This window comes from Lonchura striata, chromosome 4A (genome assembly GCF_050655825.1).
Source record: "Lonchura striata isolate lonStrDom1 chromosome 4A, ASM5065582v1, whole genome shotgun sequence".
Taxonomy (NCBI): Eukaryota; Metazoa; Chordata; class Aves; order Passeriformes; family Estrildidae; genus Lonchura; species Lonchura striata.
In genome coordinates, this window is record NC_140742.1 from 15,929,541 (window position 1) to 15,948,773 (window position 19,233).

The 19,233-nt window shown below is 52.2% G+C and overlaps 1 protein-coding gene across 2 annotated transcripts; it reads left to right on the forward strand.

The window, feature by feature from the left end:
• The first annotated feature begins 1,782 nt into the window (after positions 1–1,782).
• Positions 1,783–15,930, forward strand: LOC146763298 (uncharacterized). Of its 2 annotated transcripts, XM_085570811.1 has the most exons (4): positions 1,783–7,629; positions 9,782–9,904; positions 12,106–12,195; positions 15,139–15,930. In XM_085570811.1, exons 1-4 carry the CDS (start codon positions 7,341–7,343, stop codon positions 15,651–15,653), a joined length of 1,017 nt encoding a protein of 338 aa, XP_085426937.1. In that variant the 5' UTR covers positions 1,783–7,340; the 3' UTR covers positions 15,654–15,930. The 2 variants fall into 2 exon arrangements, with proteins under 2 accessions (XP_085426937.1, XP_085426938.1); XM_085570812.1 differs by having other exon boundaries at positions 1,783–9,904.
• Positions 15,931–19,233: the final 3,303 nt, after the last annotated feature.

Consider the following 19,233-nt stretch of genomic DNA (forward strand, 5'->3'; position numbering starts at 1 on the left):
GAATGCTGGCAGCCCGAGGGTGGGCACGTGGGCAGAGCACACCTGGGGCAGGGATGGCTGGCATGTGCCAGGGGGGATTATCCACCTTGGTGGGAAAACCGGGGCCGGGAGGGATTCCTGGGATTATTGGATTTCAAAACTCAGCAGCTTTTCTCATCCTGCTGGGAATGAGAGCTGAGGGCTGGAATGGGTTTGGGATGGGGTTTGGGATGGGTTTGGGATGGGTTTGGGATGGGTGTGGGATGGGGTTTGGGATGGGTTTGGGATGGGTTTGGGATGGGTTTGGGATGGGTCTGGGATGGGTTTGGGATGAGTTTGGGATGAGTTTGGGATGGGGTTTGGGATGGGTTTGGGATGGGTTTGGGATGGGGTTTGGGATGAGTTTGGGATGAGTTTGGGATGGGGTTTGGGATGGGTTTGGGATGAGTTTGGGATGGGGTTTGGGATGGGGTTTGGGATGGGTTTGGGATGAGTTTGGGATGGGGTTTGGGATGGGTTTGGGATGGGTTTGGGATGAGTTTGGGATGGGTTTGGGATGGGTTTTAAGGTAGTGAGGTCCCAGGGGTGTCCAGGCAGCAGATCCCATGTGGGTCCCTCAGTGCAGAGCTCAGCACACACCGAGGAAGGAACGCTCCCCTAAAGAGCTCCCGGCTTCCCAAGGGTGCTTCCCTCCCAGGGGGAGCACAACCCAGCCTCTCCTTTCGAGATTCCTGGAAAATCTTCCATCCCAAAATAAAACCCTGGTGGGAGGGAGGCAGAGCAGGAGCTGGGGCTGGCTCTGCCTTCCCAGGCAGGCACCTGCCCACAAATTGCCGGTTGCTCTTCACAAAAACTGAACTTAAGGAAAAGCCAAATCCCATCTGTCTCCATCAGGCACTTCTGCCACTCCTGGAGAACATCTGGAAACACTTTGTGTGCTCGGCCTGGCTCCAGCCCCTCTCCAGGGGCACCCTTGGGAGGCAGAGGAGTCCCAAAGCTGAGCTCCCCCATCCTCGTGGAGCAGCTCAATCCCATGGGGTGGGAAAGAGGACAAGGAGGATCCTGTGGGGCTTAGAGGGGGACACAGAAATCCCAGTCCCAGTCCTGAAATCCCATCCTGCCACAAAAATCCAAGGGATTTGATGGAATGTTGAAATAGAAAGGATTTGGTGATGGAGGAGCACAGAGAGGGGAGGAGCAGCTGGAAGTTGGAACCAACCTCTTCCTCTTCCAAATAACCAGGCAATGGTTTGCCTTGGAAAGGACCAACTTCCACCATCCCAGGCTGCTCCAAGCTCCCCCTATCCTGACCAAAATATTATTTATTTTAAAAACAAACCCCCAAAAACTCCCTTTAACAACAAGGGCATCCAGCACAGGGAAAAACCACCGGAGAGTGGGGGGATTTCTCAATTCCAGGTGCAGAAACTGCAGCCTGGATGCTTTGTTTAGGAGGGGTTTAACTAAGCAAGGGTTTGGGCTCAGTTTAGCAGCTGCTGACCACAGAGAGACCTCTGGGCCTCCTTCCCAGGGCTGTGAGGAGCAGGAGGGGGAAGGCAGAGGAGTGTCTGGGTCTCTTGGAAGTTTTGGGAGCCGTTGGATGTGTTGGATTCTGGTGAGTGCCGGAGAATTTGCCAAATAAATCTCGTTCAACCTGCACTGACAGTTTGTGCTGAGTTTAAGCAGGCTGGACTTGGGGATGTCCAGGTGGTTTCCTTCAAAGGCTCTGGCAGTCCAAAATGTTTTCCTTCATTCCGGGTGATGGATGGCTGGGAATTTTCCCCTCCTGCTCCAGGAGAGCTGGGCAGGATCTGAGGGAAAGATGTTCCTTCAAGGAACCTAAACCAGATCCCAGCTGAATCTCTTTGGAGCCAAAGCACAACCTCTGCATCCCAAATGTTTGCTGTCCCTCCTTTCCCTTCTCCGGGATAAATCCCAGTGGGATAAACCCACTGGCATGCAGAGCCACCAGCATCCTAAAGGATGAATCCTTCCTTCACCCCCACACCCCTAAAAACTCCCATCAGGGATAAATTTAAGGTCCCTTCCCACCCAAACCAGTCTGGGATTCTGGGATCTGGAATTCTGAAGGGAGATGGAGCCTGGCCTTGTCATGGATCTGTGCCATCATTCCAAAGATCCCTGTGGGAAGCAGGCAGGAGGAGCAGATTGTTCCCTGGAATAAAATCTCTGGAATGTTCTTCCCAGGGAGCAACGGCCCCTTCCCACCAGGAGCAGGCATGAGGGGCTGCAGATTTTGGGGCCATTTCACAAGGAAAACTGCCTGAAAAAATCAGATTTTTCCCTCAAAATTCAGCTTTTGAGTTCCCATCCAGTTAGAACCATGGAATATTCCAGATTGGAAAGGACCCACGGGGATCATCCAGCCCAACTTCTCAGGAATGGCCCCTGCAGGGATTGAGGTTTGTTTGGCTTTGGTTTGGGGCCCTTTCTGGGACTAGGGAGGGCCCAGCCCCGAAAACCCAAACAAAGCCCAAATGTTTAAGGCTCAAAGATGAAAAGAATAAATAAAAGAAAGTGGAAAAAAAATCAAGTTTTCCTTAGGCCAGCCCTGAGCTGTGGGATTGGCCGGACAGGGAACATTTCTTGGGATCAGATGAGGAGTGCACAGGAAGCTTTGGGGACCTGGACAACCCAAAGAGACAACAAAACAACCTCAGACTGGGGCTTGTGCCTCGCCCAGCCTGTCCTGCCTCAGTTTCCCCAGGCACAGTGTGAGGAAATGGGTCCTTTGAGGTCCTCATTGGGTGTCCCAGAGAGCAGAGCTCTGCTGGGAGCCGTGGAAAGGATATTCCAGGAGTTCCCTCCCCTCTGGGATGTGGGGAAATCCTCGCTCTGGTGAAGCACAGCCTGCCCACATCTGGACCCCCAAGCACTGAGAGAACCATGGAATATTGTCCTGCAGTCATGGAATGGTTTGGATTGGAAAGGACCTGAGAGCTGATCCAGTTCCATGGGCACTATCCCAGGTGTTCCAAACACCCCCAACACTTCCCTGGCTCACTCCAGCTGCTTTTCACCGGGCAGGATAAACCAAACCCTGCTTGGCCCCACCTGGGGATCAGCTCCTTAGACACGAGACTTCCAAAAAATCCCAGGATAAACCCAAATCCTTCCCCTCTCCGGCAGAACATGGGATTAGAGCTCGCTCAGTGCCGTCCCCTCTCCCAGAATCGCTCCCTGAGCACAGCCATTATTCCCATTAGTCCCTAATTTGCTTTTAATGGCCCGCTTTAATCAACTCCGAGGATTAAATGCCATGAGGAGCCGGGGGAGCGGTCTTTTCCAGGGCAGGGATCCTGAGCTGGGATGGGTGCGGAGAGCAGGGCTTGAGGCTGAAGGAAAGGGATGACAGGGGACGGGGAGAGGGCACAAGTGACACTTGGGGAGCATTTCTGCATTTAACTGAGAAAAGAGAGAAGTAAACAGGAAATTGTTTCGCAACCTCCCTCCACTAAAGCCTCCCCTGCTCCTCTCCGCCGCCACAGACCCCAAGGGCATCCCAGGAAAGGGGTTTTTCCCTGGATCTTGGGATGCTTTGGCTCCCACGGGATCCTCTTGGCGTCTGGGGGGTGCAGCAGCAAACCTGGCACCCTAAAAATGCCATTGTCCGGGGAGGGGATCCCGGCTGCTCCCCCAGAGCCACAGCTTCCATCGCTCCAAGAGATCCCAGCAGGGATTTCGGAGCAGGCAGAGCCTCCCTGACCTTCGGGACTCCCGATTTTTCCTGCGGCTCTTGCACCTTTTAAATCCCCAGCTGCTTTCCCAGCTCCTCATCCCTGTCCCTGTCACCGCCTTCGGTCCCTTCAACGGAGCAGCTCCAAATCCCAGGGAAGCGAGGGCGCAGCCAACGCTTCCCATTTTATTCCCAAATTATCATTGTCCTTTGCGTGCCTGGAGGGGATTTAACGCAACCCCCAGGGGAAAAAAAAAAAAAAAAAAAAAAAAATTAACTCCGCAGCTTTTGACTGGAATTTGGCTCCGGGGGAACTGAAATCCCCAGGTCCTGGTTTGGAAGGATTCCCGGTCTTCCCAAAGCCAGCAAAAGGGGCCGGGAAAGCACTTCCAGCAGGCTGGAAAGCGGAGCAGGCAACGAGGGGCTGCGATGAGGTGCTGATGTTAAACACTCCTCCCAATTCCTGACATTTCCCAGTGGTTTCAATCCCCCTCCGGCAAACCGCTGCCGCTGGAAAGCGCAGCTGCTTCCTTCCAGCGGGATTCATTTGTATTTGGATGAGGAATGAGGTTTTGGCACCAGGGATCTCCACCGTGAGCGGTTCCTGTCCCTCCGGAGCTGAGGTCATCCAGCAGTGTCAGGGAAATGAAGGACAAACTGTCCTGGCTGCTGCCACCGAGCCTGGCAGGGCCAGGGACCCTCCCCGTGCTCCCAGGCGTGCTCCCGGGTCTCTCCCAGCTTGGGAATGACTTTTGTTCCCAGGTTTGTTCCCGGGTCTGTTCCCAGCTTGGGAATGACTTTTGTTCCCAGGTTTGTTCCCAGGTTTGTTCCCAGTTCTGTTCCCAGCTCTATTCCCAGCTCTGTTCCCAGCTCTATTCCCAGCTCTGTTCCCAGGTTTGTTCCCAGATCTGTTCCCAGGTTTGTTCCCAGTTCTGTTCCCAGGTTTGTTCCCAGGTTTGTTCCCAGGTTTATTCCCAGGTTTGTTCCTAGGGTTTTTTCCAGGTTTATTCCCAGCTCTGTTCCTGGGATTGTTCCCAGATTTATTCCCAACTCTGTCCCCAGCTCTGTTCCCAGGTTTATTCTCAGCTCTGCTCCCAGGTTTGTTCCCAGCTCTGTTCCCAGGTTTATTCCCTGTAGGGAATGCTGTGCTGTTCATCCTTTCCAACAATTCCCTGCGCTGTTCCCAGGTTTGTTCCCAGTTCTGTTCTCATCTCTGTTCCCATCTCTGTTCCCAGGTTTGTTCCCAGTTCTGTTCCCAGCTCTGTTCCCAGGTTTATTCCCAGCTCTGTTCCCAGCTCTATTCCCAGGTTTCTTCCTGGGTTTATTCCCAGCTCTGTTCTCATCTCTGTTCCCAGCTCTATTCCCATCTCTGTTCCCAGCTTTGTTCCCAGGTTTATTCCCTGCTCTGTTCCCAGCTCTGTTCCCAGGTTTGCTGGCAGATATCCCAGAGGGGCTGGCTCCTCCTGGGGGAGGAACCTTCCTCCCTTCCCTCCTTCTCCCCCTGGGATCTGCCCCTTCCAAGCTGGGGCTGATCCCACCTGCCCTGCTCGTGCCCCCAAGGATCCTGCAGCAGCAGCACGCCTGGAATTATGGAATGTTTTGGATTGGGAGAGACCTCAAAGCCCCTCCAGTGCCACCCCTGCCATGGCAGGGACACCTCCCACTGTGCCAGGCTGCTCCAAACCCCTGAACCTGGCCTTGGGCACTGCCAGGGATCCAGGGCAGCCACAGCTGCTCTGGGAATTCCATCCCAGCACCTCCCCACCTTCCCAGCCAGGATTTCCTTCCCACTATCCAACATCTGGGGCTCGGAGTGGTCACTGCGACCTCCCGTGCTCGTGGATGTCCCAGATGAGATCTCAGCTCCGTGATAATTAATTGGATCTTGGATGAAAGCATTGGAGGAGGCTGGGAACAGCTGGAGCACCTCGGGTGTGCTCAGAGCAGCTCCTTTGTGCTGATCCATGGAGGTTTCTTTTGGTTGGTTTATTTTGTTTGTGGAGTTTCTTTTTTCTCTTTTTATCCTGAAGACTAGAATCAAACAAAAATCCCAATCCATTATTTAAATAATAGGAGGAGCTTGGAGCCACTGATTGAAAGGGATTTAATTCCAACCTTAAAGCTGCAATTTCCTGATTAATTCTTAAAAAAAAAAAAAAAACAACACCAAGGCTAAAACCCCTCCTGGCCTTGCCCCTGCTCTCCCTGGACCCTTCCCTTCCCAGGTGAACATTCCCAGCTCTCTCCTGAGTCTCTGAAGTTGACGTAACCCCACCAAGGTTTATGGGACGTTCCCAAGGCACATTCCTGTGTCCTGTTTGTTGTTCCATCCATCCCAATGGAAGATTCACCATCAGAGCTGATCCCAAGGTCCTTTCCCACCAACCTCCACCACTCCATGATTCCATTTCCTCTGTTCTCCTCTTGGCTCTTTCCCCTTTCCCCCTTCCCTGGGTAATAAAAGCCCTTCATCCCGAGATGGCCTCTTGGGAACATTCCATTATTCCATTATTTATATGTTGGGAGCAAAAATCTTGATTCCATCCCTTTTTTCTCTCCCTTAATAAGCTTTTAATCCATGCTGGAAGTTCAACAATCCCCCCTTGGCTTCAGAGTTTCCTTAAAAGCCTCTTGGATGGCCTTTATCCAAGAGCCCTCAGGAAAATGGAATAACTGCTCTCCATTATCCACACATTTGTGGACTGAACATAAAACCAAAGGATTTCCCCCCCCCCAACCCCCCGTTTATTAGAAGGCTTTTAATTCTGCTTTTAATTATGATTTCAGTTTAATTAACACACAGCCACAATTCCTAAATGGAATTTGCAAATGTGCTCAGGTAAACCTTTTATTCCATGGGGAAATGCACATTTGGTATTAATTATGACTGGTGCCAAACTGATCATTAATGAAGCTTTAGGGTTAATTAGAACCAGGTGCAAATTTCTCAGGAAGGGCTGGAAACAGTGCAGAAAATCCCTTTTTTGGTCAAAAATGTGTTTATTCCTTCAGCTCCCACATGGAATATCCCAATTTCCCCCTTTCCAACAATATTTTGGTATTAAGGGTGATTTTCACCTCCCTCTCCAGGTTGTGTTAATGGGTTTCCAGGGAAAACTCCAATAGTAACTGGCTCCAGCCAGGCAGAGTTGCCTCATTCCAGCCCCCTTTGCTTCCAGCAAAAGCCATGGAATTCATAAAGCATTTGGGAGTGACTCCAGACTTCCCCTCCTTCCCTCAGAGTGGAAAACAAGTTGTTGATCCCAGTTCACAGCTGAGGATTTCTTGGATGGAGAGCAGGGAATATTCCTCAGGCTTCCAAGGAGCACAAGGGTGGCTCTTTCCTTTTTCCAGTGGAAAAATCTTGGGCTGCTGCGATGCCCAGGCTTGATCTGATCCCAAATCCCGGGGAAGGGGATGCACCAGGACACTGCTTTGGCCCTGCTCCTACAGGATATCTGGGATCAAAATTCCCTTTCCAAAACCTCCAGGTTTTTGCTGATGCAGGGGCAACTCTTGCTGAAATTGGGATGAGGTTGAGCTGGAGAACTTTCCCATGGATTAAGGGGGGGGGGGGTCAGGTTACTCCCAGCTTCCAAAATGCAGGAAAAATTGGGAGGAGCCCAGATATTTTGGAAAAGCACCATAAAACCTGGCTGGGCTCATGGCACATCCAAGGGGAAAATCCCAGGGAATGATTTTTCACGGGACACAACCACAGTGCTTATTTTCCTTGCATCCCTCTCCAGTGGGGGTGTGGATGTGGAAGAGCAGAATTCCTGATTTTGGAGCAGGACCCAGACCCACACGTGGGTGGGTAAGTGTGGAGGGAGGTCACCAGAATTCCATGATCTTGGAGCATGGATCCAGATCCAAACCTTCTCCTTTGTTTCCAGGTCCCGTTGTGCGAGGCCAACTCTCCAGGCAGCTCTCCAGGCACTGCAGCCTTCCAGGTAAATCCATGGGAAAGGCTGTCCTGGGAAAAAACCTGGGAGTGGGGGAAGGAAGAGTCCCAAACATTTGAGTTTCAGCAGTGACTGTGATTCCCGAGGGTCCCAGCGCTTGGTGACTTCCATCCCTTCACCACATCCACGGAATATCCCAAAGCCGTGGTGCTTGTTGGACAACATGGATTTGAGCCAACACTTCCCAGTGGTGGCTTTGAAATCTTCCCAAACTCCAGGAAGCAGTGAGTGCCCATCTGAAATCTGAAATAAAATGGGATTAATGCAGATTTTCTGGCAGAGCAAGCACGGACAGCCAGCACATGGAGAGGATTTTGTTATCCCTGGGATGAGGGAAAACCAGGACAGAGCAGCTCCTCTGCTCCCACTGTCCCAGGGATTAACCCAAAATCCCAGAGAGATGACGGGAGACGCTGGAAGAGGAACAAACTTCTGGAAAGCTCCAGCAAAGAGTGCAAAGCCTCTGGAAGGAACAAACCCTCCCTTGGCTCCTGGCGCTGCTCCAGCCTCCGCCTCCTCTTCCCAATCCTATTAGAATTAGAGGGACAGAGCTATAAGAGGAAAAGTCCATCCCCAGAGCAGCGCTGACAGCTTGGCCTTTAAATCTTTCATAAGCACGGGCTGCAGGTCAGCACGTGGAAGTGGGAATGCAGCGCCCTGGAGCTCTGCTGGAATGTTTGGGAACACCTGGAGAAGCTCAGCCATGCAAATGAAATTAATTTAATGAATGAAATGAATGAAATTCAGAACTGTTCTTACTCCACAGAAAACCTTTGCCCTTCCACTTTTGTGCCAGGAATTCCACTCCAAGCCACGTCCCTGTGTCCTGTCCAGGTGCTGTTCTGCCCAAAAGGCTTTGGAATGCTCCACTGGAATGGAGCTCAGCTCAGATTCCCTCCTCCAGGACTTTGGGACTTAACTCAGGACTTTGGGACTTAACTGGATGCAAAGCCAGCTGCTCTGGGATATTAATTGGAATTGGGAATGGAACCTTTCCAGCTGCACTGGTGGTGACCACAGAGCCTCTGGATGAAGCTGGTGGTCCTGGGAAGCAGGATGCCTGGGAGGAGCCAGGAATTGTCTCGGGAACCACAATTAATGAGGGAAGCCATGGGCACAGGGGATCCTGCTGCCATCTCCTGGAGGCTGCTCCTTCTTCTGGATCATAGTGGACCCTGGAGGTCCAGCCTGGCCAGGCTGTGTCTGGGCAAATTCCTGCTATCCTGGTTTCTGGCAGCCACTGAACACAGAATCCTGCTCAGCTCTGGATGTCTGGGGAGCTGGAGCATCCCCTGCTTCCCATAGCCAGGTGGAGCAGGATTGCCTTTATCCCAAATCAGGGTGGCCTTGGTGAAAGTCTTCATCCTCCTCTGGAAGAGCAGGGTTAGGTGGGATATTGGGAAGGAATTCCTGGCTGGGAGGATGCCCAGAGAACCTGTGGCTGTCCCTGTATCCCTGGAAGTGTCCAAGGCCAGGCTGGACATGGGGCTTGGAGAGCCTGGGACAATGGAAGTGTCCTGGGTGATCTTCCTGGGTGATGATTCCAAGATTCCCTGTCTGCCTGGTGGGAGGAGCTGTGGAACTGGAGCGTTCAGGGGATTTACTGCTCTCTGTGCCAATGGGATGATCCTGCTCCAACTCATGGAGAGGAAAATGGAAAATCCCTTGGATGGGGCAGGAACTGCAGCTGGATCCAAAGGCTCATCTGGGCTGGTGGCAAATGGAAGCGTCTGTGTGGAAATGTCAGGGAAGAAAACGATGGAAAGCTGAAGCACTAATCCCAGTGTAGGACAAACACTTTGTATTCCTCCCTGTTTGTAAATCCATGGAAATGAGGCGATGTATGGAAAGGCAGGGATAGAAAGGTTTAGGGAAAAGGCAGGAGAGCAGGACCAAAGTAAGGGGCAGCAATTCCTGGTGGAAAATGTGGGATGTGGTTACAGGCATTGCCCAAAGCTCTGGGATCACCATAAGAAGGGTTTGGGAGGCACTGGGAGTTTTCCTGATCATTTCTCACCCTGGAAACCCAGCGTGGTGCTCTGGGAGGTGCTTTGGATTCTATTCCCATCCACCAGTCTTCCCACATTCCCTGTGCATCATTTCCCTTGTCAGATTTTCTCCTTTGGGTGTTGATTTTTAGGAAGCTCCTGGCTCAGCCTTCCCGTCCCTGAGCCTTCAGAACCGGAGCAGAGCCCCAAAAAGCCCATGTCCTCCTCCGAGCCCATCCTGGACCTCAAGGGAGACACGGTGGAAGCACTTCCAGGTGAGAACCAACAATTCCAGGTGGGGATAAGCAATTCCAGGTGGGAAACAGCTCTTTCAGGTGGGGATCAGCACCTCCAGGTGAGAACCAACAATTCCAAGTGGAGATCAGCAATTCCAGGTTGGATGCAGCTCAGGCTCACTAGGAGCTGCTCCTCTTGGAAAAATTCTTGGCAATCTTTGCCATCCACACTACAGATCACTAATCCCAATAAAAAGGCAGGTCTTAGAATCATGGAATTATTTATATGGGGAAAGACCCCCTAAGACCATAGCCCAGCCATTCCCAAGTGTGGCAACACCCCAAATGCCCATCCCCAGGGATTTTAAATCCCTCCAGGAATGGGAAGTCCTGCCCTGGGCAGCTGTGCCAGGCCTGGAAGAACTTTTTGGGGAATAAAAGGTTATCCAAATGGATGGGCTTGGCAAGGAGGGAAAGCTGTTTTTGCTGCACGTGGTCCCAAGCCCAGGCAGATGTTGTGCTGATGGAAAGCAGGATGGCTCCGTTGGCTCCCATCAGCCCAGGCCTCTGCGCCGCCACCGGAATTTGACCTCTGGTGTCTGAATCCGTCATAATTCCCACCCCGGCCATAAAGCTGCAGTGGCTGCTCTGGAAAAGTGATTGGGAGTCGCCCAAAGTCCTGCTGTGGGACAGCTGCTGTCCTTCACTCCCCCTCAGCTGGCTGCACTTCCAGGGGAGCCCCACAGCTCCTCCTGCTCATCCCATCCATGTTATCCCAAAGGATTTGGCGAGGAGCGGCAGCGTCCCAGCTCTGGGAAAAGCAAAACTTCTGCCCATGGAGAGAAGGCAGCGAGAGCTGGGAGACCCTTGGAGAGGAGATTGGGACACCTTTGGAGAGAGAATTTGGGAGACCTTTGGACATGGAATTGGGAGACCTTTGGAGAGGGAATTTGGGAGACCTTTGGAGAGGGGATTTGTTGTTCTTTTCTCAGTTTTCCTGGGAATGCCAGAACTGGAGCAGATTAGAGCAGATGTTAAATTAAGCAGTGACAGGGAATATCCACTGCTAAATGGGTCTATTTTATAAATATGGATAAAAATAAGCAGGAAAAAAATACTTGGACTGCACAGATCCACAGGAAACAGCCTAACACCGACAGCAGAGCTCCCAAAAAAACAAAAAAGGGAATGTTTTGGAAACAAGAACAGCTGTACAGGGGACGGATTGAATTGCAGGAATCAACTGTGATGAGGGCAGCCAAAATTCCAGCCCCAAACACTGCTCCCCTCGCTCAGCTCTTGGGCGTGGGCCCTGCCAGCTCCAGGGAGGGCAGGAAATCAGGAGAATCAGGAGGAATTGGAGATGAAAGGCGCCGTGGGATGATCGGGAACAGTAATTAGGTGCTGATGGATATCGGCTCGCTCAGGGGGTGGAGTGGCCAGGGCTGATTTAGATCCCGGCGGGAGCTGGCTGGGAATTAAAGGCACAAAAACCTCGGACGGGTTTGTTCCAGCTCCGAGGGATTGAAGTCCTGGGTAACAAAAGGTGCCTGGAGTTAGATCTCCATCTGTCAGTCCTGACAGACACGCGGATTTAAAGGCTAAAAGGGTCAGAATTGTACAGCATCCCATGCTCGGGAGTCCTGGAACAGAATCCCAGACTGGCTTGGGTTGGAAGGGACTTTAAAGGTCACCTAACCCCCCCTGCCATGGGCAGGGACATCATCCACTGTCCCAGGGGGCTCCAGGCCCTGTCCAGCCTGGCCTGGGACTCCTCCAGGGATGAGGCAATGCAGCCCTGGACTCCAGGCTGGAGGCATTCCCACATTCCAGCCATTCCTACAGCCTGTGGACATCCACAAGCACTCGGCAAACGCTGATTTAATTTAGATAAAGGATCTCCAGGGCATTTCCTGCAATCACATTATCCCAACATGGACTGAGATCCTGCAGTCAAACATCCTTATAAAACTGGCACACATTCCCAGAGCAGCTGGGGCTGCCCCTGGATCCTTGGAAGTGTCCCAGGCCAGGCTGGATGGGGCTTGGAGCAGCCTGGGACAGTGGAAGGTGTCCCTGCCATGGCAGGGGTGGAACAGGATGAGCTTTAAGGTCCCTCCCAACCCAAATCATTCCAGGACTCCCAAGATTCCTACAGAAGGTGGAACTGTGAGCTCCATACCCACAGGGTGATGTTTGTGAGCACATCTCCACAATTTATGCAATTCTTGTTCTCACAGAGAACCTGGGAGGAACAGGGGAGCAGAGCTTCTGCCCACCACGGGACCCTCCAGGGAGTGGACAAGCCCTGGAACACACGGAAGCAGCAGGTACCAGTGTCCACCTCCCCTCCAGCCCAGGAACCTCCCCAAAACTCAGCCCTCAGGAAAATCCCTGAAATCCCTGACCCCACCTTGCCTCCTCCTGGCAGCACCTGTGGGACAGAGGAAAATCTGCATTACCCTCCCAGGGTTCCAAGGTCGTTCAGGAGCTGCCTTTTTGCTGTTTGGAAGTGGCTTTTTTTGTTAATTTTTTTTTGTTCGTTTGGTTTGGTTTGGGTTTTTTTTTTGTTTGTTTGTTTGGATGATTTTTTTGTGTGTGTGTTTTTTTTGTTGTTTGTTTTGGTTTTGGTTTTTTTGTTGTTGTTTTGTTTGGATTTTTTTTCCCCAGCTTCTTGCTGAGCTTTTCCAGCAGCCGGAATGGATTACAGAAGGAGAATCCAGAGATAGTCGAGTTGGGTTTTCTGCCATTTGTGTCACGAGTTTGGGGCTCCAACAACTCTCTGCACCTGAGCTTGGTGCCCCCTGCCAAGGGATCAGGATTCCCTGGTGATCCAGCTGGCACCACTGGCACTGCCAGGACCTGTGCCAGGGCACCAAAGCACATTGGCCAGGGAAGCTCCCAATGCTGTTCCCAGCTGGATTAATCCCATAAAACAGAACAATTTGTGCAGAGTCAAGTCCTGAGATTGATGGGCTCCAGCAGCTGGCACGGGAGCAGCTGTTTGGGATGTTGAGGATGCACCCTGGTACCCCCTTTCCCACACTTCCCAAACCCAGCGTGCTCGTTTGGAAACTTTTATCCATCTCTTTTTTCTGCCCGCATCACCCAAGTTTAAGAGGTTGGAAGGAATTTGAAGACCCCTCATTTGGGATCACCCAGGAATGTTCTATTCCCCCCCATCCATGCCGGGACCTTCCAACATCCCTGGGGATGGAAGCAGCGCTGGGAGAGCAGCAAGGGCAGCGCTGGGAGCCTGGCCCCGACCTCCCGTCCCTGCCACAGCCTCTGGAATAACAAATTGGATTCGTGGAGCCGCGGGGTGGGGACGGGGTGTGCTTCCCACAAAACCTCCGCCAGGAGCCGGTAATTGCCCCAGCGGGATCCCAGCGGCTCCGCGGGGCTGCTCGGAAGCGCCGCTGCTGAATTTAATTGCGGCTCTAAAGCACAAGTGGCACCGGGGAAGGAAAATGTGTGGGAGGAAAGATCAGACAAATCAGCCAGGCTGGTCCCTTCTGCCAGAGCGGCAGCTGGGATTGTGGGGTGTCCTTGGAGCAGCCGAGGGTCGCACCCCCTAAATGCCAGATGGGCTGCAGTGGGAGAAAGATAAACCTGAGGAAGATCTTAAATGGGATGTCCAAAGCCACAGGAAAGAGGAGGCCACGGAGCTGCTCCAGGCTGGGAGAGCTGGGGGTGCTCCCCTGGAGAGGAGAAGCTCCAGGGAGAGCTCAGAGCCCTGCAGGGCCTGAGGGGCTCCAGGAGAGCTGGAGAGGGGCTGGGGACAGGGGATGGAGGGACAGGACACAGGGAATGGCTCCCACTGCCAAAGGGCAGGGATAGATGGGATTTGGGAATTGGGAATTGTCCCCTGGGAGGGTGGGCAGCCCTGGCACAGGTGCCCAGAGCAGCTGTGGCTGCCCCTGGATCCCTGGCAGTGTCCAAGGCCAGGCTGGACACTGGGGCTGGAGCAGCCTGGGACAGTGGGAGGTGTCCCTGCCATGGCAGGGGTGACACTGGAGGGGCTTTCAGGTCCTTCCAACCCAAACCAGTCTGGGATTCTGCGATTAGGAGCAGGGAAGTTGTAGGGATGTGAGTTTGTAGCCTGGCACCAGCCCTGCCAGACCACCCAAAGGACATCAGGGTAGGAGGAATATTCAGGAGCCATTCCCTGGAAACCTGGATTTGCTCTCAGCCTGGTGACCTGAGCAGTGCCTCAGATGGAAATAATGGGATGTAAAATTGAAAACTTTGGAAAATAAATGTTATCCTGAAGCAGCCACAGTCATGGGATGCTCTGGGAGCTGAGATGCTGGAGAGGAACTGAAGGATTTGAATTCATTCCCCAGCTCAGCCAGAGGCTCCCTCTGGGAATTTGGGTGCTTAAATTCCCCAGCCTCAGCTCCACGTTTCCCAGAAGCAGCTCCCAGGTTCACAGATAAGATGATTAAAGCAGCTTTGAGGCTTCATGCCGTCACTCAAAGAATTTGGGGCAAAGATTCATTCCTGTAACTTCCCAGAGAGATTTGCCAAAGAAAATCCATCCTTCAAGGGTTCTGCTCGCTGATGGATGACATCCCTGCTTCCCACCTCCAGCAACTGCCGAGCTGGAGCTGTTCAGCAAATGTCAAACTGGGGAAAAAAAGAGAGGAAGGAAAAGGGGGAAAAAATCTGACTCTGTCCTTACAGAAGTTTTCAAGGAAAAAGAAGATCCCCCTTGACATTTTCTGCTTCTGTGCAGGAGGCAAAGTGGAGGGTGGGGGATTTTAAATAGGAATAGTATTGTAAATGCAGGCGAACCCAATGGGAAGAAATTACGATGTCTGACTCAATTCAGAAGGCTGAATTATTTCTTTATTATAACTATGCTGAAATACATTAATATACTATAGAAAAGGAGGATACTAAAACTACATACTGCTTTCTCTATCTCTAACACAACTCGTGACCCTCTCTGAGACTCCAGCCCCAGGTGGGTTGGATTTGCCATCAGGCTCAAACAATCCTCACCAGAATCCAACCAAGCACTCACTCCAGGTAAACAATTCTCCAAACACATTCCACATAGGAAAAACAAGGAGCAGAAATAGAAATTGTTTTCTCTTTCATTTCTCTCTATGCACCTCTATGAAAAATCCTGAGAGGGAGAGAAACGTGCTTGCCACATAATAGCTCATTCCCTGTTTGTATCTCTGCCACCAGGTGTATTTTTAAAAGAATTCCCAGCGGGTCCCTCGTGTCCTGCTCCTCACACTCCTCTCTGCTTTCCTCCCCAGCCCTGCAGGAGCCGAGGCAGAGCCCCGGGATGCGGCAGGACCGGGGTGACCCCGGGAACGCTGCCGGGGCCGCCGGCCCTGAGGAGCCCAGCCCCAGCAGGGATGCTCGGGACGGGGAGGTCCCCAGCCCCCCCAAATCCCCACCGTGGCCAGAAGCTCCCGAGCAGTGCCCGGCCCGGCCCAGCACCCTGCGCTGGCACAGCTCCCCAAGGAAGCTGCCGGAGGGGCAGCAGCGGGGCACGGACCGGGCAGCGGCCACCGAGAATGGCCTGGAGACCACCCCGGCCACCGCCACCCCGGCCACCGCCACGGCCACCACCATGGCCACCAGCACGGCCACCAGCACGGCCACTCGGGCCACCAGCACGGCCACGGCCAGCAGCGAGGAGCGCCAGGCCCTGCAGTCGGAGCTGGGCAAGTGCATCGAGGAATTCCGCAGGATCAGGATCCCGGCCGCCTTTCCCAACAAAAAGAGGCAGTGGCAGAGCGAGCTGCTGAGGAAGTACCAGCTCTGAGAGCAGATCCCAGCTCCCACCCCGCGGAAGGAGCTGGTGGGTGGCTGTTCCAGCAGTGGCACGGGCTGTCCATGCTCCCAAAACAAGGAGCGGAGGTGGCTCGTGAAGCCCATGCAGATGTTGGAAGGGTCACAAGCCTGTCCCCACCACGGTCACGGAGGGGACAGGTACAGCTGGAGGGGGTAAGACAAGGAACGATGTCCAGGGCCAGCAGGAATCCCCACATTTCTGAATTTCCCTGGCATTTCAAACAATAAAATCGAGTTGGTGTCCGAAATGAGCTCCAGTCTCCTCATGGCTTCGGAGCAGATGTGGGAATTTGGCTCTTCAGAACCCTACAAGTCGCTGGGAGATGGAGTTCCCTGAATTGCTTGGGCTTTGGGGCTGTGGAGGGGGCGACCAGATCCACATTTTTATTCCTTTTATATGGAGCCAGGTCAGTAACCTGCTTGGGGAAATGTCTGGGGAAGCTTTTAGGGAAATGTTTGGGGAAACTTTTAGGGAAATGTTTGGGGAAATGTTTGGGGAAGCTTTTAGGGAAATGTTTGGGGAAATGTTTGGGGAAGCTTTTAGGGAAATGTTTGGGGAATTGTTCAGGGAAGTGTTGACAGGGACATGGAGAGCACTACAGTGTGAGATGACCCTGGGCAGAGCTGGCAGCCAGGAAAAGGCTCTAATCCCACATCATTCCCTGCACAGGATCCCAAATTCCCGGGAGACAGGCAGAGCTCAGGGAGCAGGGCAGGGGCTGAGCCAGAGCTGCAGTTGGAGCTGGAATCTCTCCACAGCTCTCTGGAGGCTCCTCAGCAGAACGAGCTGCAGAGACACTGCCCGTGCCAAAAGGAGCTGGCAAACATTCCCAGCTGGATCTGGCACCTGCAGGCAGCCCTGTTCTCCTCAGGGTTTGGGAATTACAGCTTCTCCCACCCAAGGACACGCTCCAGGCTCTCCCTGCCTGCATCACCTCCAGCTGCAAGGGGCAGCTCTGCAGGGGCAGGCTGGATTTTGGGATGGAGGAGGAGGAGGATGTTCCTGGCAGAAGGCCTTGGAATTCCTTCTGATTCCTTCCCGGATGCTGCCCATGGTGCCTGAGGGTGGCAAACGCTGAGCTCAAAAGCATTTTACCATCTGAAAGCTGCACGCCCGCAAAAATTCAACGAAAATTAAAATTAAAATAACAACTCCTCGACTAGGCACCAGCCAACACAGCTGGCACTTGGAGAGGAGTTGTGGAATAGTTTGGAATCTTTCTTGGATGATCCTCTGCTCTCCAGGAGCAGCAGGATCCCCTCGGGCTGCCCCTCCTCAGGGCCCTGTGCTGCTTCAGCCCCTCCAGATGCTGCCAGAGGTGCCTGGAATGGTCACACCCACATCCAGGGCTCATTCCACAGGCAGGAGCAGCTGGGAAGCGACTCTTTCCTGTTCATCCTTCAATATTTGTCCTGCTTCGCTCAGCACAGGGCTCAGCTCCCTCTGATTTGGGGAATTTATTGTCATTTATCCTCACATCTCAGGAAATTCCGCTTTTCCCAGTGCTCTCTTCCAAAGCCAACAGGACACAGAGCCTCATCTGATCCCAGGCTTTGGTGCTGGACATCAGGGAGAGGAATCCCGAGTTTAGAAAGGGGAATCCCGAGTTTAGGGAGAGGAATCCCGAGTTTAGAAAGGGGAATCCCGAGTTTAGAGAGAGGAATCCCGAGTTTAGAAAGGGGAATCCCGAGTTTAGGGAGGGGAATCCCGAATTTAGGGAGAGGAATCTCGAGTTAAGGGAGGGGAATCCCGAGTTTAGGGGGAGAAATCCCGAGTTTAGGGAGAGGAATCCCGAGTTTAGGGAGGGGAATCCCGAGTTTAGGGAGAGGAATCCCGAGTTTAGGGAAGGGAATCCCGAGTTTAGGGGGAGAAATCCCGAGTTCAGGCAGAGCCGGGCTGCCCCTGGGCACAGCCTGGGCAGGGCATTTGGAGCTGGGAATTCCTGCTCTGTGTGATGCTGGACACACCTCCAGGTCTTTTCCTAATTCCACGAGATTTCCCCTTGTGTTTCCCACTGCTGGGGGTTTGGGAGCAGCTCCTGACAGGTCCTTGCAGAGTTTCCTGCCATGAATTTGGTCCTGGGAAGGGGCAGTGATGGAGCCCAGGCCTGGTTCAGGGATTCCCCATGGTGGAAAATTCCCTCCTCTAACCCGAGCTTCCAAAGAAAGGCTCAGCAGCCTCTTGTTGTTTGGTTTTAAAATTCAACGAAAATTAAAATGAAAATAACAACTCCTTAACTAGGCACCAGCCAACACAGCTGGCACTTGGAGAGGAGTTGTGGAATCATTTGGAATCTTTCTTGGATGATCCTCTGCTCTCCAGGAGCAGCAGATTTGAGCTTCCCAATCATGTCCTGGTTTAGGAGAAATCCCCCCAAACCACCACAGGCTGGATCTTGTGCTCCATTTAGGAGCTCTGCTTTCCCAACTGGAATAAAACCCAATTTTCCCATCTTTTTTGGGCATTGTGGGACAAAACCTCCCTGCAAGCAGCACATTTGCAGGCTGTCCCCTCACGGCAGCACTGGGATAAACATTAATTCTCTTATCTATTGTAAGTTATTTAAAAGATTTTCTTCTGGGGTTGCTGTGGTTTGCTCCCAGCTCAGGCAGAGGCACACACACACCCTGACATCCTCTCTGACCCCGACTGCTTCTTCTCTCTTTTGCCTTTGGCTGCTGCTATTTTTTATATGGTACATTACGTGATAAATGTTTATAGTTTTTCCTTAATACTTACTACCTATATTAAATGGTGTTTTTCTATTCTAAACTAATTTGTGAGTGCTAACATTACTAAAAACATGGAGGTAAGGAAGAAGAAAGAGGAAGGACAGGACTGGCTAAAAATCCCTTTATCTTAAAATTTTTGATCTTTATGTGTAAATTAACCCCCCCCCCCCCGTACAGGTGTTAAAACCCCCCTGTACAACACTAAAAAATTCTTCCCTATACTTTGTAACTACTTCTACTATAATATTTCAACTTTTGTGACTTCTTGTTCTTCTTGTAAAGTTGGTAAATCATTTTACGGTTTAAACTTAAAATTACATCTCTTTTCAGCTGCCTGCCAGGGTTTTAAATGCTTCTGACTGGGGCTTGGAACCTCCAAAAACATCTGAGGGACATTTTGAGTTCCAAAAGGGCAGGAATTGGAGATCCCCAGGACACAGCTCCTTCCCAGGGGAATGAACGAACCCCTCGGCTTCCCCCTGGGTTGTTTTCCCACAAATTCCTTGGCTTTCCTGGAGCAGCAGGAAACCATTAATTACCCAGTGACAGTGTTCCCTTAATTGAATGTCATTACCCCTTAATTAATTAAACACCAATTAATTACCTGGAACATTGCATGGCGCGGAGCAAATGCCATCAGCTGCTGCAGACAGAATAATTTCAACATGGCCCAAATAATAATGAGCAGGAATTGGCCAGCAAAGGAAACAAGAAGGATTTTATTTCCCTTGGGATCTGCTGGGGGAGAAAACCCTTCCAAGCAAATCCCTGCAGGAAAGCTGGAGGGGTTTTGCTCCCAAGCATGGCCTCAGCTGCTT

Coding starts and splice junctions, on each gene's coding strand:
- LOC146763298 (XM_085570811.1), top strand. CDS start 7,341: ATGGCACATCCAAGGGGAAAATCCCAGGGAATGATTTTTCACGGGACA. Junction 7,630..9,781: donor CAGGCACTGCAGCCTTCCAG/GTAAATCCATGG, acceptor GTTGATTTTTAG/GAAGCTCCTGGCTCAGCCTT. Junction 9,905..12,105: donor CACGGTGGAAGCACTTCCAG/GTGAGAACCAAC, acceptor TTGTTCTCACAG/AGAACCTGGGAGGAACAGGG.